The sequence below is a fragment of the Protopterus annectens genome, chromosome 9.part0, assembly GCF_019279795.1.
Source record: "Protopterus annectens isolate FY-2018-M chromosome 9.part0, PAN1.0, whole genome shotgun sequence".
NCBI classification, from domain to species: Eukaryota; Metazoa; Chordata; order Ceratodontiformes; family Protopteridae; genus Protopterus; species Protopterus annectens.
Window position 1 is genome coordinate 1419912493 of NC_056743.1, and position 26543 is coordinate 1419939035.

Genomic DNA, 26543 nt, shown 5'->3' on the forward strand with positions numbered 1-26543 from the left:
TTTGGCTCTACTGTGCTGAAGAGTTTCTTCATTTGAGACACCTGGGATAAAGGTGCTAGGGACGCTGTCCCATCCAGCAAGAATTACGGCGAGATAGGACTACATAACATAAAGAAGTTATGTACTTACCATAACGTTCCATGTTTGTAGTCCATCTCGCCTACATTCCTGCGTCCCTCCCTCCAACCCCCTTCCTGTTTTCTGGGGGATCTGGTGGACTATACTGGTGCTGTCTGACCTGGTTCTCTTTTTCTGTCCACCTGGCATGGATTATATTTTCAAACTCCTTTGTCTGTATATATGCAGCTCTGATATTTGTCTTACCTGATAGGTACTTATTGCTTTCTTGCAAACTAGATCTGGGGAATTGCCGTGAGGCACCATGGGATAGGGGCTAGCCTCGAGCCAGTAAAAGCTCTCGAGCTTTAGTATCGGCCGAGTCGGAGCCGAATATCGCCTCCAAACCCATCCAGCAAGAGTGTAGGAGAGATGGACTACAAACATGGAATGTTATGGTAAGTACATAACTTCTTTTTTTGAGCTACCTAGTATAAGAATAGTACTTGTTTTGAGCTGTGTGTGTGTGTGTGATTACTCATTGAGAATCTCAAAGGCACATTTTAAGTGCTATGATTTATGATTTGTGACGAGACGATCCCTGCTATAAATTTGAGGCTTCCAGTTTGAGAGGTATGCACACGTGCATACACACACACACACACACACACACACACACACACACACACACACACACACACAAAAACGGAAGTTTTATTTTTTTTCATTTTTGCTATTGATTACTTTCACCAGCTGATTGTTGTGTGGTCTTTTGCAGGGCAGGGTAGAGGTCGAGATTGGAAAGGAAGGTCTGAAATTTGAGAATGGAGCATTTACTTATTACGGAGTATCTGCCCTGACTGCCCCTTCATCAGGTATGGGCCCTCACATTCTTGCTGTTTTGTTGCATATTTCTGTTTTGGAACTGCACAGATTTAGTACTCGTGTTCTACAGCTAACTGGATGAGAGCTGCAACATAGGTGTAATGCTGCAGTTTAAGACTGAGTCCTATGCATATTTTTAAACACTTCTATGGTTGTGCTGCTCCTACCTTTTTTATTCTTTGTATCAAATGAAGATGCATTTAAGAATTGTTGCTGAACTGAAAGTGAGTGAAGGGAGTATGCTGCATAAAGTAGGAGGAGCCAAGAAAAAGTAATCAGAATAACAAAGGACTTGTACTGGCAAGAATAATAAATGTTTGTATACAAGAAAATAAAGTGGAGTGAATGCTATGTAGGCACCATCTAAAGTGGGTGCACACCATTGTGCATGTTCAGTATCTTCCTGTAGTTATACTCCTCTTTGGAGTAAAAGTGTGTTTATTTCACACATATGAAGCAGTTATAGACAATTGACTGTGTACACTTCAGAAGTCTGACAGTGAACAAACAAAAACTAATGTCTGCACTGTACTGTATTTCCACTTATTTGTCAAAAGTGTACGTTAGCCCTGCCAAGACTGGTCAGAAACTGTGTTATTGCTGTCAAACAGCAGCAGAGATCAGTTATGTTTATTCTACCACCAGTGTATTGATTATGTACACCATAGATATCTGATTGTGATCAAATAGAAAAAGTATATTAAAAAAAGTTGCATCTCCTTGTTGATGTTAAACTAAGGATAAACAAAAAAAAAATCACTGAAAATTATGCAGCCAATTTTTTAATGTCAAAAATACAACTCCATTTTTAGTACTTTCATCCTCATATGGACTTTAGCAAAACTGGGGATGAGTAAATGCATTATCTTAACATAATTTAAAAGCATGATTGTGTCACGTAAAATATAATTCCCTTCCTTACTTATATAATAAAATCAATGTTCAGTGCCAAGAAACATTCAGGAATATTTTCTCAGTGGAATCACTGTTTTAAGTCTTGAAATCAGTATTAGAAATGTTTCACATAGCCTAGTATAGTTCTATTAACTTATGAACCTAACGGCCACTAGGGGCCTTATAAGCCTAACAATGCAACCCAAATGTGTGACTCACAAATTTGATTTATATAGGGGATGATTTACTGACTGTCTCTGCCCATCAAAGGCATAGGAGCCAGATCAGGGGTGAATTTCTGATTACTCATCCATTGGTCCAAGTTGCACATAAATAGGGATAGTCAGAAACTCTGCTTCACAAGTATGGGGGGAGTGTGCTCCAGAGAATAGGAATCCTCTGAGAAACATGTCTGTCTCTCCAACATATCGTGTTTATTTCGCAAGAAAAATTTAGGTCTTTTAATGTAGTAGTTCTGATGCTGTTTGTTTTGTGGATATGCAAAAGGTTCTACAAAATAGGAGCCAGGGATACCTTGTATGCCAGGCAAACATCACCTCTCAGAAGTCTGTATGTTACTGGGGACTTTGAGGCAATCAGCATAGGATATTGTGTTTACTTCCTGTAGTTTTTTGTAACTAACTTTTGTGGACGTTCTAGTTGCTGCATGTGTCTTGTTAGGTACATACCAAAGGGAGCATTATACTAGATGGGTCTAATGAGAGCTGAGTACAGTGGTGTGATTACCTGTCTGGACCTAGATGCCATACCCTTGCTTATAAGTCGAGCAACATAAAGGGCTTTTCTCATTGCCTTGGACACATGTTGGTCAAAAGATAGGTTGCTACCTACATGAGTTCCCAGATCCCTAACTAAGTGAATCAACTTTTAAGGGTGTTCTGTTGATAACATAGTTACCTGGGGTGGCAGACTTCCCAAAAGATAGTATAATGCATTTCTTGGTATTGCGTTTTAAGCCATGGATTCGGCACCAAGTGTTTTGTCTGTATTGGACCTTCCTGAGGGATGTTCTCATCTTGAGGGGAATTCATAGACCGTGTCAGTTTGCAATAATCTATGAAGCTGGTTAGCCAGAGGCCTTTGATATTGAATTTGACATCCAAGAAGTAGATGCCAAAGACAAGTGGGCTTATTACAGAACCCTGGGGGACCCTACTGGTGCCCGGCCTCTTTGTGGTGGTGGCCTCACCAATTATAACCTCCTGGGTCCTATCAGTGAGCCAGCAAGCTATCCAATGAGTTATAAAGGGGGTTTATACCTAGTTCTCTAAATTTGTTGACAATGCCATAGTGGAGTATTGTATCTAATGCCTTAGCCAGATCTAGGTAGGCAGTATGCACCATTTCCCCCTCTTCCATTGCCTTAGTGACCTTTTCAGAGATGTCCACTAGATTCAGTAAGCATGACCTTACTTTGACAAAGTCAAACTGGGATGGAACCAGTGTCTGGAGGTCTCCTATGTCCTTGTTGATATTTTCCATGGTTTTGGAAATTGGACTAGTCAGACTAATGGGTCTATAGTTTCCAATATCTGTTGAGGGTCCTCCCTTAAATAAGGGGAATGACTGTCTCAGTTCTTTAGTCATATGGCACAAAGCCTGTTTTAAGACTAATGACTCTAGGGGTCCTGGTAAGTCATATTTTAGACTACTCAGGATTAATCCTGAGATGTAATCAGGGTCCACTGAGACCAGTAGTACACGTGTGCTGCCCTTGAGGTTTCTGACATAACAATAGAAGGCCTTATGGTTATCTTTCACCTAGGAGGCTACCTTAACTTCAAAGTTGGCTTTGCTTGACCTAATTAGTCATCTTAGTTGCCTATTTACTTTGATCGGACCAGTTAGTTGTTTTGCACTGAGAGGGTTTGTGGTCTGCACTGTTGTGGCAGAACAGGTAGCTTACATCCTTCTAGGTTGAGAACTGCTGATTGAGGGCTCAGTGTCTGTTATTCTAAAAGTGTATTAATTCTGGTTTAAGCACTTGGGCTTTCAAGCCAGTTATTTTACATTAAGAGGGTTCGTGGTCTGCACTCTTGTGGGAGGAGAGGCTGGACTCTGCCCTTCTGAGCTGGGAATTTCTGGTTAAAGGCTTATAGTGCATGCATATCTGAACTGTTTCTTACTGAAGTTGGTGCCTTGTTTGCTGTGGCATAGACTGGATTTGGGCCTGCTGGATCTAGCTTTGTTTGTGTAACTTGAGCACTAATCCAGACATTCTCTAAAGTATTCAATGGTATTTATTACTGCTTGGTTGTAACTTGATTAAAGTGTAGCTATCATTCAAGTCTTTTGGATTAAGCACTTGGGCTTCAGACCAGTTGTTTTACATTAGGAAGGTTTGTGGCAAGCACTGTGGTGGCAGGACAGGTAGCTTTCATCCTTCTAAGTTGGGAACTGCTGATTGAGAGCCCAGTGTCCAAGTGTATTAGTTCTGATTTAGGCACTTGGGCTTCAGGCCAGTTATTTTACATTAAGAAGGTTCGTGGTCTGCACTCTTGTGGGAGAAGAGGCTGGACTCTGCCCTTCTGAGCTGGGAATTTCTGGTTAAAGGTTTATAGTGCCTGAATATTTGAACTGTATCTTACTGAAATTGGTTCACCTTGTTTGCTCTAGCATAGACTAGATCCAGGCCTGCTGAATCTAGCTTTGTTTATATGCTTGTTGTTTGTTTGCTTGTTATTTCCCTGGAAGCTAATTCCACCTAATACGCAACTTCTCAGCTTCTGTGGATCACTAGTGATATCTGCATTGCTTACTGTACTTATTTCCTTGTTTCACTTGAAAGAAAGTTACTGTTTGTCGTTTTTGCATTTAGTTACTTGTAACACATTGCACTCAAGTTACCTGGCACTTGCTCACTAAAGCAATTATATAAGTCAGCACTAAAAATTAAAAGCACTACACCCTCACTCCCCACTGGCCCTTGTTTTCAATTAAGGATTTCCCAATATTATTCTAGCATGTCCAAAGGTCAGTTGTCAATCTCCTCTCCGATCCAGCTGGTGAATCTGGGAATCTTGAGGCAATGTTATAACTGCCTCATGTACACAGACACCCCTTTCCTCCTCCCACATAACACAAATACTTGCGAGAGATGCAGCTATTTAGCCAAACTGGAGGCTGAGCTCTCTCAACTCAGGACTGGCAAGACCAGACAGGAGGAGAAGGCAACTACACCCACCACAAAACCAGCCTCACATAATGCTACCACTCCACTGAATCAAACACATAAACACACAAAGACATACTTGGAGGCTCTGAGTAAAAATTTACCTAAACAGCAGAGGCCTCCAAAGCAGACACCCAAACAACTGCTACCTCAAGACACCCCACAAGCAACACACAAACCACAAAAGCAGTGTGCAAAGCAGTCACAGCCCTTAAGGCCAAATACAACACCAAACATACTTGTCATAGGTGACTCCATAGTCAGACACACTGACGCCCCACTCACCAGGCTGAACAAGGAGAGGGTCACAGTAAGCTGCCTATCGGGCGCTAGAATCCGCCACATAACACAAGCACTCGGGTCACTCCACGGCAAGTACAAATATGACACAGTCATTGTCCATGCTGGTGTGAACGACCTGAGACATACCTCCCTGGACTACATGAAAAGAGACATAGAGGAGCTCTCTGATTATGTAGCCCAGGCAGGTATGACCCTAACCCTGAGCAGTATCCTTCCTTCACCAAGAATGATGCCACAATATAGAGACAAGATGATCAGCTTTAACAATTGGCTTAATGTCTGGTGTCATTCAAAGGGGATCCAGTGTCTGTCTGCCTGGGATGACATGCTTGACAAGCCACGCTGCTTCACAAGGGACGGCTTGCACCTGTCACCCTGGGATTCCGGATATTGGCTAAGGCTCTTGCCACCCCATAGTGCTTTTTAGGCAAGGCTCAAATTCTAAACCTACCACCCTAGAAAACAAAAATGGGAAGAAACTGAGGGTAATGCTGCTCAATGCCAGAAGTCTAAATCTCAAAATGCACGCACTCGAGGCCCTTCTCAGTATGGAGAACATCGATGTCTGTGCTGTAACTGAAACCTGGTTCAAGGCTCCTGAGAGCACCCGGCACTATTAGGTTTTACCTCATATCATGCGTTCCGCCCCAAAACCCGGACCACACCACAAAACGAGCAGGTGTATCCATATTCATAAAGGATACCCACACCTCCAGGTTGGTGGCAACGCATGAAGCTTCGGAAACCATCCAGGTGCAACTAACCATAGGCAAAACTGCTCTACAAATTGTAGCATGCTACAGGCCACCCTCTCAAACTCAGGAACCCCACACAGCCTTCCTGAAGACACTGGAGGGTATAAATGTATCTCCAAACACCATCATATTGGGTGACTTCAACTACCCGAATATAGACTGGGAACATTACTCAAGCCCTAACTTTCTAGCCCAACGGTTCCTGGAGTTCATAAATTCAAATGCCATGGAACAGCTAGTCACTGTTCCCACGAGAGGAGAAAATATACTAGATCTCATTGTCACAAACATGGGGACAAAATGCTCCACACCGAAGTATATCCCTCATTGGTGAGATCTGATCATAAACTAATCTCACTGGAAATCCACATCCCGCCCCCACCCCAAACAAAAAGACCATAGTGAAGAACTTCTCTAAAGCAAACTTCACACTACTCAAGACTGGTGTGGTATCCTTCAAGGCCCCTGAGCCAGAGGAAACCACAACCCAAGCTGCGGAAGCCCTTACAAATGCCTTCTATGAACACCTCCAGGACTGCATGGATCAGGCAATCCCAAATAAAACCAAGACTCTTTCCACAAAGGGCAAACGTCCAGTCTGGTGGACCCCAGCCATTAACAAACTTTACAATAAGAGGAGAAAGCTATTACATGATAGAACAAAATCCATAAAAGGGAAGTCACCCCTGATCATTATTAGTAAAAAATTACGAGCACTCATAAAATCAACTAAGGCCAATTTTGAGAGAAAAATTGCCATGGATTCAAAGGACAATCATAAGGCCTTTTTCAGCTATGTTAGGAACCTGGGTGGAAACTCCCAGATATGCTCAGAATTAGTCCAAAATGATACAAAAATCACTGAACCCACAGACATTGCCAACATACTGGCAGACAGGTTCAGTGCAAACTTCACCCCGCTCTGCCGCCTTAAAGGAGAGATAACTATCCCAGCCGAGTGTAGCCTCCCGGACATCTCAAATGCGCAGGTGAAAGCTGCTCTCTCTAAAGCTAAAAACACAGCATCAATGGGACCGGATGGTGTCCCCGGCTGTGTGCTACACGAGCTAAATGAGGAATTAACCCGCACATAAGGCAGCTGTTTAATCTCAGCCTTACCACAGGATACGTGCCCAAGGAGTGGCGTGACGGCAACTGTGGTCCCACTCCACAAAAACGCCTCTACGGACCCTGGTAATTACCGCCCCATAAGCTTAACAAGTCTAGTCTGCAAAGCTATGGAGAGGATCATAATGGAGCTCATAAACAAAGATATAGGGACTTGCAGACATTGGACCCGACCCAGTTTGGCTTTGTCAAGGGAAGATCATGCCTTTTGAACTTGGTCGACTTCTTGAAACAGTCACCAAGGCCATTGATGAGGAAAGGCAGTCCATACAGCCTACCTTGACCTTGCAAAGGCTTTCGACACAATACCCCACTCGGGTATTGTAGAAAAACTTACCAGCTTAAATGTAAACCCATATGTCACAAGATGGGTTGCAAACTGGCTTAAGGACAGAACCCACAGGGTTAGAGTTGCTGGCGCTGTGTCAGACTCCAAGCCGGTCACAAGTGGTGTCCCACAGGGCTCGGTCCTTGGCGCCCTATTGTTTGGCATCTACTTCTCAGAAGTACAGGCCAGCATGGGAGGACTTTGGCTGACAAAGTTTGCAGACGACTGCAAACTGGGCGCCATAGTGGAAAGTGCATCGGACACGGATATCCTTCAGAAGGGACTCACGGAAACAGATAGCTGGTGCCAGAGCCATGGCCTGAAGTTAAACGCCAAAACATGTATAGTCATACCCTTCGGGAAAAACAAGGTAACCCCAAGCTACCATATAGGTGGCAATCCACTAAGCACAGAAGAGGTTATCAGGGACCTGGGGACCCAGGTTGACAGTGGCCTTTCTTTTGACACTCACATTGCTAAACTGGTTAGAAAGACCTTCTACATTGCCCACCTGATCATGAAGGGATTCACATCCAGATCTAGTGAGGTCATTGTTCCCCTGTACTCTTCACTTATCAGACCAATGATCGAGTACAATGCCCCATTCGGGATGTATCTCACCCGACATCTGCAGCAATTGGAGAGACCCCAAAAGTTCCTCACCAAAAGGATAAAGGGACTCCAAAATCTGTCATATGCTGCCAGATTGAAGAAACTCCAGCTCTATTCAGTCGCATACCGTCTGCTCAGAGGTGACATGTGCCTGACATACAAGGCCATGTCCAACCCGGAATTAATGGACATGCTCCACCTCAAAAAATCCAAATCCACCAAAACCACTAGAGCAAGTGACTTAAACCTTAGCACGGATATAAATAGGACGTGCTGGAGGGATAGATTTATCACTCAGAGACTCCCTATGCTGTGGAATAAAATCCCGGTCCATGTGAGGCAGAGCACCTCGCTGACTCTGTTCAAGAGAAATCTAGACCTGTGGATGGGAGATCGTAGGTTTACTCCGGGAGTCATCTCTGTGTCACTGCTGGACAGAGGCACAACAAACTAATGGGCACAGTATTTTTTCATATAAGGGGTGGCGTAAGCCACAAAAATTTGGGCTAGGCTTATAAATGCCTTAGGGCAGATAGCCTAGTATAAACCTATGAACCTATGAGAAAGTTTTTGTCTTTATTGCAATTACCCTTCCTGATTTTGTGCCATATTTTTTTTCCTTTTGTTGTACATTTTGTTTAATTTGGGATGCCACCAGGGTGTTTTTGTTTTCTGAGACTAGTCGTGGGCTTACTTCTGGTAGGTACAGCAGCTTTTATGCAGCCATTGACATGGTTGTACAGAGTTTCTGAGAGCAATTTAGCATAGGCTGCTGTGTTCTCAGGGTTTGGAGGGGTATTGAATTTTGAAAAAACATCACTTAATAACAGGTAATTTGCCTTGTGATAGCTCCTGTTACTGTTTTTTTATGGGATTATGGAGTTGATTTTTGATTTTGAAGGAGACAGCATTATAGTCAGACCTTATCAGGGAAGACGAGACATGGGGGGGTGCAGCTTTCTCCCATATTTGTGCGCATGGAGTCCAGTACGTTGAAGCCTCTACTAGTATAGTCACTATTTGGTCAAGAGTGTTTGTATTTAAAAAGTCCAGGAATCTCTGTGCCTATTTGTTTGAGACCTTGTAGGATTCCCATTCTATAGAGGGTATGTAAAGTCTTCCATGAGTAGGGTGATAGGTTGGATGGTAGGTGTCCCCATTAGGTCCAAGCATGCATTGTGAGCTTCTTGGGACATGGAGAGTGACCTGTAGTAGTCTAGGATATGGTACAGGATTTTGTCTATGGTGGTCTGCATGTGGAGGAACTCCAGGACATCATCTTATTTGACCACCCTAGAGGTATACTTGTTGATGTTGAGATACCTCCACATTTAACCCCCATCTGTCCAGCTACTGCTATAAAACCCACATTTGCGAGGCTTTTGGCTAGTATACAGCTCAGCAAGCTCCTGCCTGGTGCCCTGCAGAGTTCTACAGCAGCAGAGAGACAAAAGAGAGACTTTGGAATGATTAAGTATCATTTTTCTGCATTTTCTTGCTGCCTTTAGCTAATTCCGCCTAAAACGCCGATTTTCTAGAGTTTCTGTGATTTAAAAAGCTTGTTTCAGCTACATATTGTACTTTACTTATTTTACTGCTTGCACTTTAACAAAGTCGTTTTTGTGTTTAAATTACCTGTTTAACTGTTGTAGGCTACACACTCGTGTGATGGCCATTTCTGTGCCTTTAAAGTGTTTTTTTGATTGTATCTGCTTTATTTTCTGAAAAAAAAAAAATACTTGTTTTCCCGCCTTTCTAAGCTAGTATAGTCCAGTTTTCAGGTTAGTGCTGAATTCAGGGCTGTGTTACAAGTTTCTGTGTTTGACCATACCTTACTTGGATAGAAGGAAGTTTCTCTGTTCACTGTGAGATAGGGAGCTTTGAGCAGCCTATCTGTCCGTGGAGGCGTGGTTTCAGCCCAGAAATTAGTAGTTTATTGGCAATTTTGGGCTAATTTCTATCTCTTTCGTTTCCCTGCTATAAAACCCGCATTTGCGTGGTTTTGTGCTCCGGGCAGTGCCGGTTAGCTAGGGTATAACTATTCCTGGCTCCACAAAGTCTAGTCTTAAATTTTTCCCTTAGAACTAGACAAACTTTCAACTTAAGCACTCAAACCATTTACTTCTCATCCCGGCACTTGCTCAAAACTCATAGCAAGCACTAATAAATCTTAGCATTAGACCCCCATATACTGTAGAGAAGGATAAGGCTCTCTATTCGACCTTACCAGCCAATCAGTAAAACAGTTCACTGTACCTATCCAGACATGTCCAAAGGGCAGTTTCAGGTGTACTCTCCGGTCCAACTGGTGAATCTGGGCATTTTGAGGCAATGTTACAATTGCCTCATGTACACAGACAACCCTCTCCTCCTTCCACTAAACACTAATACATGCGAGAGATGCAATTATACAGCCAAACTAGAGGCTAAGCTCTCTCAACCCAAGACTGGACCAGGCAGTCAAGAGGAGAAGGGAATTAATTGCATCACACCACCAGTCTCGCATAGATTTATGAAACCAGCACCGGCAAAAAACACACATAAATACACGAAAACATATTCGGAGGCTCTAAATAAAAATCTGCAAAAGCAACAGAGAGCTCCAAAGCAGAACATCCAAGCAACCTCTACACCCCCCCCCCCAACACAAACCATGAAACACATACTTCACAAAACCAGTGTGCCATGCAATCACAGCCCTTAAGGCAAAATAACATACCCAACAGACTAGTAATAGGTGACTCTATAGTCAGGCACACTGACGTCCCACTCACTAGGCTGAACAAGGAGAAGGTTAATGTTAGCTGCCTGTCGGGTGCCAGGATCTGCCACATAACACAAGCACTCAGGTCACTCCAGAACAAGTGCAAATATGACTCTGTCATTGTCCATGTTGGTGTGAATGACCTGAGCTGTACCTCCCTGGACTACATGAAAAGAGACATGGAGGATCTCTCTGATCACGTAGCCCAGGCCTGTATGACCCTGACCCTGAGTAGCATCCTGCCCTTACCAAGAATGATACCACGGTATAGAGAAATAATTATCAATTTCAACAATTGGCTAAGCTTCTGGTGTCATTCAAAGGGGATCCAGTGTCTGTCAGCCTGGGATAACATGTTTGACAGGCCACGCTGCTTCGCTAGAGACTGCTTGCACCTGTCACCTTTAGGCTTTCGAATACTGGCCAAGGCTCTTGCCACCCCCATAGTGCAACAAAACAGTCCAAGACCGTCAGTGAAGACAATAATTCGATAAATAAAAGCAATCCTTTATTCGGTTAATAGATGGTAAAATCCAAAGAACCAACAAACAATATTAGAACACTGTTTTCACCATGATTCAAACACTGGCACTCAGGTCCACCCTGGTCTTGAGCCTACGGACCACTTTGTTCCGCCTAGTATCAACATCACTGCAACTAAACACACAAACTGCACTATTTTTAAGAAAAAAGATTTAATTATTTACAACTACACTGACCTTGCAGTTAATGAAACAGCCTTTAATCTTTTCACCAAAGGATTTCATTTTGTCCCTACCAATAGAGCCAATCTGGCCCAGTTACTAGTTGACCTCAAGTTATTTATTAGAGGACTCAACCTTAAACATTTTTTCAAAGGGCACACTTGGCAACCTACTGGATTGTGTAGGAAAAGCACTTTCAACCCTCCCACGCACCCGCTTCTTAAACTGTATGAGGAACTAATAGAACAGGACTTGCGGAACATGCACGACAACCTCACCACATCGGAACCTACTAACCTGAACACGGAAGACTTCAAATACATCAACAAGCTGTTTGAAGAACACATTAGAATCATGAAACCCGACAAGGGTGGTGGTGTGGTTCTCATGTATGAATCCGCCTATGAGGCCAGTATGCACCACATCCTGCATGATGACACCCAGTATTGTTTAATTTCCCGAAATGAATACAATATTGCACTTGCAAAAATAAAATTTTTTCTTTACGACCATTTGTTACAGGGGTTTATAAACGAAAAGCTTTATAACTTCTTGATTGTGAACAAACCAACCATTCCGGTCATCTTCGGAATTCCAAAAACTCACAAAGGTATCAGCCCGTTGAAATTTAGACCTATTGTTTCGGGTGCAGGTGGTGCCACTGAACCCATTGCCAAGTTTATTGACTACGTCACTAAACAACACACTCATGCTCTCACCCATGTGTGTAAAGATTCATGGGAATTTCTCAAACTTTTTCCTGTTTCCAATTGCCCCCCCACCTCCTTTTTGGTGACCATTGACATCAAAGACCTTTTTTCCAGTATTCCTCACTCCACTGGGTTAGAATGGTTTGCTGATTTTTTCACCAAGGAAACCAACTTGGGCAACAACTTCATCAACCTAATCATTGATATGATGAACATGGTGTTAAATAATAACTATATTTTCTTCAATGGGGAACTGTTCAAGCAGCAAAAAGGAGTTGCGATGGGTGCCTCATGTGCCACTAATTATGCCAATGTGGTACTACACAGATGGGAGCAAGTGCATATATTTGACACGACCTGGGCACAGTTTCTCACTTTTTACTGTAGATACCTTGACGACATCTGCCTAATCTGGGAAGGCACCGAAGACCAGTTATCAGCCTTCTTGCAACACATTAATAGCACCACAGATTTTCTGACCTTCACACATAACATCAACCATGATGAATTGCACTACCTTGATGTTACCATTTACAGGGACCCTCAATCTTTGGAAATACATTCAAAGGTTCACAGGAAACCTACTTTTTCAAACTCCCTACTACATTATGAGAGTCAGCATCCGTTCTATCAAAAGAAAGGCATAGTAAAGGGACAGCTTATAAGAGCATCGAGAATGTGCAGCAGACTCTCTGACTTCCTACAAGAGACACAGAACCTACACAGCATGTTCAGTGAAAGAGGTTATCCTGCTAACTTACTTGACTCCCTAACGGATGAAATTTCCACCAAAAGAAACACTTTATACCCCCCTTTGCTTGGACGTATACAACTGCAAATCCCCAAACCCGCAACACAACGTAACAATGATAAGGATGGGAATTTTACTTACACTTTTTCTGCTAATTCCCCACAAATTGAAACCATTGTTTCGAAATATTGGTTTGTGCTGGCAGGTAATGATGACTTTAGGAGTATCATTCCTGCACAACCCAAGTTTTTGAGGAAGAGGGGGCAAAACCTTAAGGAAATTTTTGAGAAGAAACCTAAAATAATCACTAATAATTCTCAACAAAAAGGCACCTACAAATGTGGTGCCTGTAAGCAGTGTGGTCTTATTATAAACAAATCTCACATTTACTTAAAATCCAGACACACTCACATTAGATCTTCCGGACACTTCACTTGTGGAACCAAAGGAGTGGTCTATATTGGGCTCTGTACCACCTGTGATGCCTTCTACATAGGCAAAACCGAAAGAGAATTTAGGAAAAGGTTGTATGAACATACTTGCGACATAGAAAAGAAAAAGGAAAGCAACGCATTTTTCAAACATTCACTTACATGTCACAATTACAAACTGGCTTTTATGATCCTTGAACATGTGAACCCAAGCACTAGAGGTGGTGACTGGGAGTCAACCCTGGAATACAGGGAGCTGATTTGGCAGCTTCAGCTGGACGCAGGGAGGCCCCCGGGATTGAATGGCACACTCAGCATAGGTTCAGTGCTAAAGCTTAGAAGGGCCAGGCTGTAGTATGCTCTGTCACACCACTGTCACTTCCTACTTCATTTTACACACCTTTCACAAACCACTGAAGGGCCAGGCTGTAGTATGCTTTGTCATACCACTGTCACTTCCCACCCCATTCCACACACCTTTCATAAACAACTGATGGGATGCTATTTAGGTATAGTGCAACACCAGTTTTTCATGACTGCAAATGGGCAACCCACACATTTTCATTCCATGTAGTCTTTTTGAATTCAGAACCTATTTGGTTCTTACATACCTATTTTTACTCTATACAGTTCACCTCCCCTTTTACCTAGAGGATTCATTAACTCTTTCCCACTATGTTACAAATACGGTTTATTAGTTTTGTATTTTACATGGAGTGCAGATTTTAACTTTTTATGCATATTTGAAAGACTTGCAGACATTTTTTATGACATGTTTAAAAAGTTTTTAAAAAGTTTCTCAAACGTAATCTCGTTTGAATCAAACATGTGATTAATTAGTATACGTATTTAAACAGTAGCTTTTTGAATGAGATTGTTTTTGACTTGATAAAGCTTGGAATTACCCAAGCGAAAGCGCTTGTCTGATACTGCTGTTTTCTACCTGATGACCTTTGGATTTTACCATCTATTAACCGAATAAAGGATTGCTTTTATTTATCGAATTATTGTCTTCACTGACGGTCTTGGACTGTTTTGTTGATTTTGTTTGGTTTGTACTCAGTTTTTCTTGGCTACGTTCCACCCCCATAGTGCCTTTTTTAGGCAAGGCTCAAAAGACAAACCCTCCACCGTAAATAGCGCAAGTAACAAAAAACTGAGGGCAATGCTACTCAGTGCCAGAATTCTAAACCTCAAAATGCACGCACTCGAGGCACTCCTCAGTATGGAGAAAATCGATATATGTGCAGTAACAGAAACCTGGTTCAAGGCTCCAGAGAGCACCACAGCACTATCAGGCTACAACTCATACCATACATTTCGGCCACAAAAACCCAGACCAAAATACAAAATGCAGGGGAGTATCCATATTCATCAAGGATACCCACACCTCCAGGTTAGTGGCACAGCACGATGCTTCAGAGATCATCCACGTGCAACTAACAACGGGCAAAACTGCTATTCAGATTATAGCTTGCTACAGATCACCCACCATGTCCCAGGACACCCACTCCGCATTCCTGGAAACACTGGGAAACATAAAGGTCCTACCAAACACCCTGATATTGGATGATTTCAATTACCCAAACATTAACTGGGAGAACTACTTAAGTACAAACTCCCTTAGCTAACATTTCCTAGAATTTATAAACTCAAACGCCCTGGATCAACTGGTCAACACCCCCACCAGAGGTGACAACATATTGGACCTGGTCATCACCAACATGGGCAACCGGTGTTTCACACCAGACGTCAACTCCTCGTTGGTTAGATCTGACCATAGACTAATCACTCTGGATATCCGCATTCCGCTACCACCCCCGGTCAAAGAAACCACCGTGAAAAACTTTTCAAAAGTAAACTTCATGTTACTTAAGACCGAGGTGGGAAGTTTCAAAGCCCTCATGCTAAAGGATAACGTTGTCCAAGCTGCAAAATCCTTTACTAATGCACTCTACGGGCACCTACAAGAATGCATGGATTGTGCTATCCCAAACAAAACCAAGACTCACTCCTCCAAGAAAAGGAAACCAGTCTGGTGGACCCCTGCAATAAACAGGCTATACAATAGAAGGAGGAAACTAGTACAGAAAAGAGTAAAATCCTAAGAAGGGATGACATTCCTGGTCAATATCAGCAAGAAACTACGTTCCCTCATAAAGTCATCCAAGGCTAGCTTCGAAAGAAAAATTGTCATGGACTCCAAAGATAACCACAAGGAATTCTTTAGCTATGTCAAGAATCTAAGTGACAATTCTCAGATCTGCTCGGAGTTGGTGCAGAATGGCACAAAATACACTGAACCAACCGATATAGCCAACATCCTGGCAGACAAATTAATTGCAAACTTCACCTTGCTCTCGCCCCCAAAAGGGCCCATAACTATACCAGTAGAATGTAGTGCCCCTGAAATCACAGACACTCAGGTTAAAACAGCCCTCTCCAAAGCCAAAAACACAGCATCAGTGGGACCTGACGGTGTCCCAGGCTGCGTCCTACACAAGCTCAAAGATGAACTAACCCCTCACCTAAACACACTGTTTAAACTCAGCCTCTCCACAGGCTATGTGCCCACAGAGTGAGGCACAGCAATGGTTATTCCGTTCCACAAAGGTGGAGCCACAATGGACCCCAGGAACTATCGCCCTATAAGCCTGACTAGCTTGGTCTGCAAAGCTATGGAGTGCATCATCATGGATTTCTTTAACAGAGACATTGGGAACCTCCAAACATTGGACCCTACCCAGTTCAGCTTTGTTGAGGGCAGATCATGCCTCCTAAACCTGGTGGACTTGTTTGAGACAGTTACCAATGCTATAGACGAGGGAAAGGTGGTCCACACAACCTACCTAGACCTCGCAAAAGCCTTCCAACACCATTCCCCACTCAGGTGTTATAGACAAGCACACCAGCGTGAACATAAACACCTACGTCACGAGATGGGTTGCCAACTGGCTCATGGACAGAACCCACATGGTAATAGTTGCAGGAGCTAGGACTGACTCTAAACCAGTTACAAGTGGTGTTCCCCAGGGCTCAGTCCTAGGACCCCTCCTGTTCGGCATATACTTCTCAGAGGTACAGGCAAGCACAGGAGGACTATGGCTGACCAAGTTCACAGACGACTGCAAACTAGGGGCTATAATTGACTCTCCAGCTGACACAAACATCCTCCAAAAGGGTCTCACTGAGACAGATACCTGGTGTCAAAACCATGGCCTCAAGCTAAATGCCAAAAATTGCATAGTCATCCCCTTTGGAAAAAACGAAGTACCCACAAACTATTACATAGGTGGTAGCCCCCTAAATATGGAAGATGTAATAAGGGATCTGGGGACCCAAGCAGATAGTAACCTCTCCTTTGATAATCACATTGCCAAAGTGGTTAGAAAATCCTTCTATGTGGCCCACCTAATCACAAAAGGGTTTGCATCTAGATCGAAAGAGGTCATTGGGCCCCTCTACGCATCACTCATCAGACCCATCATAGAGTACAATGCCCCATTTGGGATGTACCTTACAAGACACCTGCAACAACTGGAAAGACCACAGAAGTACCTCACCAAAGGCCTCAAGCAAATGCCCTATGCTGCTCGACTGAAGAAACTCCAGCTGTACTCAGTTGAATACCGCCTACTCGGAGGTGATCTCTGCGTGACATACAAGGTCATGTCCAACCCAGAATTGATGAACATGCTCTACCTAAAGAAAACCATATCCCCTCGAGCCACACACTCCAGGGTATCTAAACCTCACCACAACAATAAATAGGACGTGCTGGAGGGATAGATTCCTGTCCCAGAGACTTCCCATGCTCTGGAACAAGATTCCAATCTACATTAGGCAGAGCGCCTCGCTAACCCTCTTCAAGAGAAACCTTGACGAGTGGATGGGAAACAGAAAGTTTACCCCAGGGATCCACTTCAATGGCTCTGCTGGACAGAGGCACAGGGAACTAATCTAAGGGGGTGGCGAAAGCCAACACATTCCAGCTAGGCTTATAAATGCCTTCGGGCAGATAGCCTAGTACCTACCTATGAAGGCACGGAAATGTTGCATTGCTGGGGGTACGGTCTGCCACTTTTAGCCATGTCTCACTAACTGCACAGATGTATATATTCTTGAGTGTGAGGAGGGCTTGGAGAGAGTATATTTTTATTTAGGTTCCTGGCATTGAACAGTAACACCTTGAGGTTCAGTTGAATTGATTTTGTTATGTTTGTAGGTTTGTTAATTTGGCATTGCCTAAAGAGGGCACTGTGGGGTGGATAAAGTTTTAGCCAGTATTCAAAAGCCTAGAGGGGAAAGGTGCAGAGCATCCTCGGCAAAACAATGTGAACTGTTAATCATGTCCTCCCAAGGTAACAAATATTGGATTCTTTTACATATCCAACATAATATGCATCTTTGAGTTAGTCATGTGCAGTTTATATATTGTACTATTTATATAGTTGGATGCTGTTGTATACTAAAACAGTGGACCATAATTAATCTGTAGGAATGGTATTTAACTAGGTAGCTTTTTGTAGTGCAATATTTTAGTTCTAAGACAATTTCTCTAATGTACTGTGCTCGTTTTTGGAAAAATGTACTGCATGTGCAAATTACTTTTATATTGTTTCTATGATGTGCTGTTTTAGCTCAAATGAAACTCTGCATAACTACTTGTGTAGTTTTCATTTCCTAAAACTGTACTTTAATCATGTAATTTAGGGGCTTTTCCCTTGAGCCACTTCTACAAATGTACTTTTTTAAACAAGAAACATCTTTATTGAACTAATCACTTATGACATAGGTAATGTTACATTTGTATAAATGAAAACAAACCATGTTGACATATTTTCAGTTGCAAACATTATACATTGCATATGATATAAAACTGTCATTGTCAAACAAACTTTACGTAGCTCATTCAATTCCTGCCTTCCCTTAAACCTCATTCCTCCTCCAAAACATTATCCTTCATGTATTGTTCCCACAAGTCCCATTTTCTCTGTGTAATTTGCTCCTACCCTTTTTCGAAAGATCCCACTTCCAGTTCTTTTATATCTTACTATATTCACTACTTCGAGTATGGATGGTTTAGACTTTGAGTTCCATTTTCTAGTAATTGCTTTTTTTGGCAGCCACCAGAATTAAACTCATCAAGGCCTTACTTATGTGTAGGCAATTCTGATTCTGTATCACAGCTCAAAAAATAATTTCCTTAGCTACACCAATTTGCTCACCCAGTATTTCTGATGGAGTAGTCTGCAGGGAATTTTTAAAGTATGTCAACTCATTATACTCCCAAAAATATGTTCCCAGTTACCTATTTCTTTCCCATCACACCTCCAACATTTGCAGTCTACCTGAGGAAAAATTATTTGGAGTCTGTTTGGGGTATAAAAATACTTGTGCAAATACTTCCAGGCAAAAATCACAATCTTCTAAACTCTCTTGCATATTTGGGAGCCATACACATGTCAGATTTGTTTGTTTTTCAATTGAATTGTACAGGTTGTAGGTCACATTAAATGTGGGAAAAGTTTTGAAATGATTTATTGTGGTCTCATTTTTTATATCACAAAAACTTGGCATTTTAACAGGGGTGTGTACACTTTATATCCACTGTATATAGATTATTTATTATTTTTATGTAACAGGAAAATTTCATGTAATTTCTGTTATGAAGAAGTTAAATGAAAACAGTTGGTGCATAAAGTTGGTTTATGAAGTTTTGGACTCCACAGTTAACTTTTTGGATATCACAGTATCAGTGGGTAATGGAGGAGTTATAAAAAGTTGTTTAAGAAAGAAATATCAGCAGTATGATTTTACATGCATTTAGTGGTCATCCTCCTCATTTGGTTTAATCTTTACCTTGTGGGAATTTTTGCAGCTAAAACACAATACAGCCGAGTTTTGTGATGATATAAGGATAGAAAAAGATGTAATTGATATAATTAATAGATTTGTTGAGTGAGGTTATTCTAAACCAGGGGTGGGCAAACTTTTTGATTCGTGGGCCACATTGAGTTCTAACATTTGACAAAGGGGCCGGAACAGGAGCAGATAGATGGCATGCTTTGAAAACATCACCTCATTGGGGGAAAAATACACATCTTGGGATATGGAGAAAACATGTGCTTTAATTTCCAATGAAAATGAAGAAAAGCATTACAATAAAATCTCTGACTTCGAAATGAGTCTTTAAACACTGAAAATCAAATAAATGACCATTTTATTTTAAAGCACTGAAAGTTCTGTTATCCTTCAGGATATCACCATCACTCTCCTCCTGACGGTCTTTTTTTTCAAAAACAGTAGGAGATGCAGATGTACTTGTCCTGTTCCTTTTATTCAATTTGTTTCCCCGGTGCCAAAAGTCAACAACGACCAGTGCAAGGACGAAACAGTTGCAGCAAGTCAGTCTGTGAAGCATTATATTTGATCTGCGCGCACTGTTTATTTTAACAACGTGCGTATCACGGAGACACACACATTTTAATGGGAGCAGTGTTGTTGGTCTCCTTTTTTAGCCAGCGCATCAAAGTCTGGAATTAGTTTTGTTGTGGCGATTCTCAGGATGGATCTGAGATGAAGGTCTGTTAACTTGGATCTGTGGCTGGCTTTGTTGATGTTCATGACGCTGAAGGTCTGTTCACACACGAAGGTAGAGCCGAACAAAGCCAACATCATCTACGCTTCACCTCAACAAAGCCAATATATCTAGAGTGCGCCATCTAGTGAGGAAACATCAGAATTGCAGGGGAAATAAAACATTAACAAGGTTAATTTATTAAATTTTTTCAAGTTTGGCGGGCCGAATCAAAATGTTTAACGGGCCGCATGTGGCTCCCGGGCTGTAGTTTGCCCATGCCTGTTCTAAACAAGTGATGGAATCCCTTGTTAGCCAGACTGTTGAATGAGGAAGCATCTAGTGTTTCACAAAGATTTAAAAGGTGGAAGAGTAGGGCAGATTTTGATTTGAGACAAATGGGTGGACGAAAGCAGGGTGAGAAGATTTTTTTGTGTAATTAAATATACCACATTTACATTATGTTAATGTGATCAAAAATATTGGAACATGTTATTGTTGGACCATCACCTTAAAAAACTTTTAACCTGGCCATTCAATGTTTTCTGATTCAAGAGCTTTAAATTAGCTTGACATTCTGTCCTATAAGTTACCCCTTCCCCTTGCAAGTTAGAATAATGGTATGTATGAATGTAACAATCACATGTATATAGTTATGTTTTAAGATGCAAAGGGGTTAACATTAATGGGCAAATCCTTAGACGTGGAAATTATTATAACTGGCAAAGGTCCAGTGTGGTTTATGGTATTTGTTGTGATTGTTGCAAAAAATGGTACATTGGCCAAACTAAAACGAAGGTTAAGGTTAGAATACAGGAACATTTTTCTGATGCAGGACTCAAAAAGTTTGAAAATGTGGTAGTGGTTCATGCTTATGAAATCCACGAAGATAGAGTAATTTTTAGTTTTGGCCAGTGTAGTTTTATTGGTTGTGGGTTGGGAGTAAAGAGCTAATATTGAAACAACTGAGTCCAACTTGATTTTCAAATTTAATTCTTTGCAATGTCTGATCTGAATGAAGTAATTAAAAGTTAGTTGAATGTATTTACAAAATGAAAATGTGATGTTACTTGGATTATGCCCGTAGAAGGTGAATGCTGAGGTGTTTGAGTTTATTAAAGGATTTTTTATTCCCATTTTGATGTATGATGTTCTTTGTGTTTCACTGTTGCAGTCATTACATTTAGGTTATCTTGCTGGCAGGTTGCCCTCAGTCAGCCTGAATTCCAAAGTCTTGGGTCCTGCATCGTTTGCTGTCACCTCTTCCCTCACATCAGGTTGTCAGGGGTATAAAAGATGCAGCCAACGCCATTTTCTTCAGTCTTTCTTGCTGCGCGGTGCCCGAAGTAGAAGCAGTTCGCAAGTGCTGGTCGGCCGACTCCTGAGATTTTTGTGTTTGAGTTTCAGATCCGAATTCATTAAAAGCTAAGTACCCCGTTGGGGAAACTTTTTTCTTGCTCTAGACCGATGTCAGAAAAAGTTAATAATTGCATTTCTTGTGGGAAGCAAATACCTCATAAGGACTTTCAGTCTTACTGTATTCCTTGCCTAGGCCCTGACCATGATGTTTCTAGTTGTCGGTTTTGTGCTAGATTTAACCAACGCACTATTAAGCGTCGGAACGATTTTGCATTAAGCTATTTTGGGCGAAAATTTAACTATACAATGTCGTTGGATAGTCATCCAACTACCGGAGTTCACAAAAAACGCAAAGAAAAAGAAAAGGACAGGCAACCAAGGTCCAAAACCGACAATGAAGCTTCTCCTAAGACAGTTGCCAGTTCGCCGGTTCTCAGTGAGGCGCTTTTGCAGCCCCTGACGCCCACTACTTTAGAGTCACAGGCCACTACCGACTCCCACATGGAGTCGGCCAGACCACTGGAAACTCAAGGTATTGGAGTCTCGGAAACTATTCCTTCAGATGGGTCCGGAGCCGCTGAGCAGGCATCAGCTTTGGAGGGTGTATTCAGACCTAAACAATTATATATTAAACCGACGTCAGCTTCAAAGGCAAAGACTAAAGCACCTTTAAAGGCAAAGAAACAAGTTCACCAGCCACATGGACAGGCCTCAATGCCCAAAAAACAAATGCTCAAAATGGCTGAAGATTTAATTACCTTGATTAAGGATTCCCATCCCCCTCCTGATAAGAGGCCTAGGCAAGAGACAGACTATGAATCTTCTGATCAGGTTTCCATTTAATCTGATTCCTCTTCTGATCAGGAATATTCTCTTCCCCCTTATGAGGATTTTGATGCTGAAGAATCTATTCCTTCAGCTTCTCCTCCTGAGGACTACTCTTTTGGGGAAACCTTGCATACCATGAGGGAGCACTTTTACTGGGAGAGCCAAGATTTTTCAGAATCTAAGAAGAGGCTCAGAGACTTCCTTTTACTACCTCAACACAGGCCTCTAGCTATCCCACCTGTGTTAGACATTGTAGATGTGTTCTCAGAGTCTAGTCTGACCCCTGACTCCTTACCTCCAGCTCCTGTTAAGCCGGACAGATACTACAGGGTTCCTGACTCTCATAAATTCATTTTCAAAAACCCTACTGCAGACCCAGAAACTATTTCTCAGGGTCCCAAAGGAGTCAAGGCTGCCACTGCAAAAACCCCTCAGACAGAGATTCTAGGGCACTGGATATATGGGGAAAAAGATTTACACATCTGCTACCTTGGCTATAAGGGCCTTAAATTGCCAGTTTCATATGCTCAAATATCAACAGTATATCATGACACTGCTTAAACAGAAAATGATGGCAAATTCTGAATGTGCAGAAAACAAAGTAATGCAGGATTTATTGCATGCAGCTGAACAAGTTGGAAAACATACTTTGCAATGTGGTTTTGATTCTCTGGAGGACTCCTGCAGGGCCGCTCTTACGGTTCTGTCATTAGGAGGCATGCTTGATTAAAGGAACAAAGTCTGCCTGATCATGTCAAAGCAAAATTATTAGATGCTCCATTACAGCATGATACCTCGTTTGGTGATAAGGCAGAAGAGGTGTTAAAGAAAATGGAAGACAAAGCTAAATCTATGCAAACGGTCAAGGATTTCTTACAGGTACAGCCACCTAGGTTTAGCAGACACAGGCCTACAAAGAATTGGTCCTTTCCAGTGTCAGACAGACCTCAAAGGGGCAGATCCAGACACCCTAGAGGCAGATCCCAGCCCCAAGGTTCATACAGGTCTAAGCAATGGGGTGCTTCTACCTCCAAAGGTGAAGAAGACAAATCACAACCATAGAGGAAACAGTCCCAATGACTTCCCCCTGCCTACACCAAGCACTTATCTACTGGCAGCACCCTTAGGGGGAAAACTAGCACTTTTTTCTCAAAATTGGCACATTATAACCCAGGACATATGGGTTCTAGACATAGTGTCTCAAGGCTACAAGTTTCACTTCCATACCCTGCCAAATGCAAACGGTTGGCCAGATCTGCCAAAAAATCAATGGGCAGAGGCTCAAAAACAAGTCGCAGTCCTCATGGACATGGGGGCTACTCAACAAGTGCCACAGCAAGAGCAGGGAAAAGGATTTTACTCAAGACTGTTCTTGGTACCCAGAAAGGACAAAGCATGGAGACCAATACTGGACCTATCTGTTCTAAACACTTTCCTGGATATACCAAAATTCAAGATGTTTACCTTTCAGCAGTTTCTGCCCATGCTGGGCAGCAAGGCTTGGCTCGTGACTTTAGACCTAAAAGAGGCATACCTGCATGTCCCAATCAGACTGTCATGCAAAAGATACCTCAGATTCAAGGCTGGCTGAAAGCATTACCAATTCTCTGCACTGCCCTTTGGCTTATCTACTGCGCCCAGGGTCTTCACAAAGTGCCTGGCACCAGTAATTGCTTTCTGCAGACAAAGAGAAATACAAATATATCCTTACTTGGACGATTGCCTCATACAAGCAGAGAACAAGGACATTCTACTACAGCATCTGATGTTTGTGAAAAGACTTTTAACATGCCTATGGTACACAGTCAACAAAAAGAAATCAAAACTAGTACCCTCTCAAGAGATAATATTCCTGGGTGCAAGCTTAAATACAACTGCCCAGATGGCTTATCTCATGCCAGACAAAGGCAATTGACTACCTACTTCAAGGGAATGGCAACAAAGGCCCAGTTATCCGCAAGAAAAATTCTGCAGGCTTTGTGCTTCATGGCATCCTGCATCCTACTAATTCCATATGCAAGACTGCATATGAGGAAACTCCAATGGTACCTAAAAAGTGTCTGGACACAACATTGCCACAGCTTGGAAACAATGATTACTCTCATTCCCTGCCTGCAACAGTAGTTTCAATGGTGGGCAAAGGCTTGTCACCAAAACAAGGGACAGCCATTCTCACTATCCCCAGCCAGGCAGAGCCTTACGACGGATGCATCAGATTATGCCTGGGGGGCCCACATGGCAGGAAGAGGCATTCAGGGCACGTGGTCCACAAACCAAATGCATCTACATATCAATCAAAAAGAGATGCTAGCTGTTCAAAATGCCCTGACAGCCTTCAAGGATCTAATTCATCCGGGACAACTACTGATAAAGACAAACAACACCACGGTCATGTGGTACATAAACAAGCAGGGGTGCACTCATTCTTACCCCCTTTGCAGACTAGCCATGACTTTATGGGACACAGCATTGACATACCAAGTTCATCTGCAGGCACAATTCCTGCCAGGAAAGGAAAATACTCTGGCAGACGAACTAAGCAGAAACCTCATGGATCCCCACGAGTGGCACCTGGATGCACAAGTCTTCAGCATGATAACAAAGAAATGTGGACGCCCGGACATAGATCTGTTTGCCTCCCCTCACAACAATCAGCTAAAAAGATTCTGCACAAAGACTTATCACAGACAAGCATGGAAAGTGGACGCCTTATCTTTCAACTGGACAAACCTATCAGTATATGCCTTTCCTCCACTGCCTCTCCTCCCCAACGTACTCCTAAAAGTCAAAGGAGAAACCAAAAATGATTCTGATTGCCCCAGACTGGCCACGCCAGTACTGGTATCCGATCTTAAGGAGCTTGTCTCAATGCCCAGTCTGGACCTTACCTCACATACCTCATCTACTGTCCCAAATAAACAGATTCTGCACAGCCAACTCAGGACCCTAAACCTGGCAGCATGGCGGATTATGCAGCCATACAAAGCACACCTCTCAGTAAAGCTATGATGGATGTCATTTTAGAAGCCAGAAGGCCTAGTATTAGAAAATCCTATGGAAAGTGGAAGAGATTTTCTGCTTGGAACCAAGCTCAAGAAACTGATACAGCTGTCCCAAATATTCCTCAAATTTTGCAATACTTAACTGAGATGCTGGACAAAGGCCTATCTTTTTCATCAATTAAAATCCATGCCTGTGCCATTTTGGCTCATTACAATACAGAGCCACCACTTTTTTCTCATCCTTTATTAAGGCAGTACCTCAGAGGAGCCAAAAATGTAAGGCCTCCAAGGAGAACACCAATACCCGCATGGGACCTCAATTATGTCTTGGAAAAACTAACCTTACCTCCTTTTGAGCCAGCTGCTAATGCGGATATAAAGTTTTTATCATGGAAAACAGCTCTGCTCCTAGCAATAACTTCAGCAAGACGAGTGTCAGAGCTACAGGCTCTCATGGCTGTGGAACCCTTTATCATTTTTCATCCAGACAGGGTCTCACTGAGGACAAACCATACATTTATGCCTAAGGTAGTATCCAGTGCAGTCCTTAACCAAACTATTAATTTGCCAACTTTTTATCCAAATCCACAGAACAAGGGGGAGAGAATTCTGCATTCTTTGGATGTACACAGACAACTTAGATTCTACTTGGATAAAACAAGTTTTCAGAAAGACAGAACAATTACTAGTGGCATATGCCTCAGGATCAAGTGGCATATGCCTCAGGATCACAAGGAAAGGCTATCTCCAAGCAGACTATTTCAAAGTGGATAGGTCACTGCATTCGTTTCTGCTACTCACAGCATCGCAAACCAGTGCCTAAGGGCATTAGGCCGCATTCAACCAGAGCTGCAGCCACTTCCGCAGCCTTTCTCAGGGGAGTACCAACCAAAGACATTTTAGAAACTGCTACTTGGAGTTCAGTGCATACCTTTACAAAACATTACAATCTGCCACTTTACTCTAAATCCAGGGCAGGCTTTGCCACTGCAGATCTGCAGGGCCTCATAGCCACTCCTAATGCAGTTTAGCTCCAGCCACCCAACCATAGCTTTGGGAATCTACCCAAATGTAATGACTGCAACAGTGAAACATGAAGAACATAGTACAGTTGTGTACACTTACCATAAATGTAGATGTTCAAGTGTATTCACTGTTGCAGTCCAGGTTACCCACCTGCCATCCCCCTTATTTTTGCTGGAATTTATCTTTATTTCTCTAATCTATACAACCTATGTGGTGTATTTGCTTGTAGATGA

The 26543-nt window shown here is 42.4% G+C and overlaps 1 protein-coding gene across 2 annotated transcripts in view; it reads left to right on the forward strand.

Moving 5' to 3' along the window:
- Nucleotides 1-26543, forward strand: part of LOC122812101 (metal transporter CNNM3-like) — a 575621-nt gene that overhangs the window by 438979 nt on the left and 110099 nt on the right. For both annotated transcript variants that reach the window (XM_044084380.1, XM_044084382.1), the window contains exon 5: nt 836-932. In XM_044084380.1, the coding sequence (XP_043940315.1) occupies nt 836-932 (97 nt within the window). The remainder of the gene's footprint in view (nt 1-835; nt 933-26543) is intronic.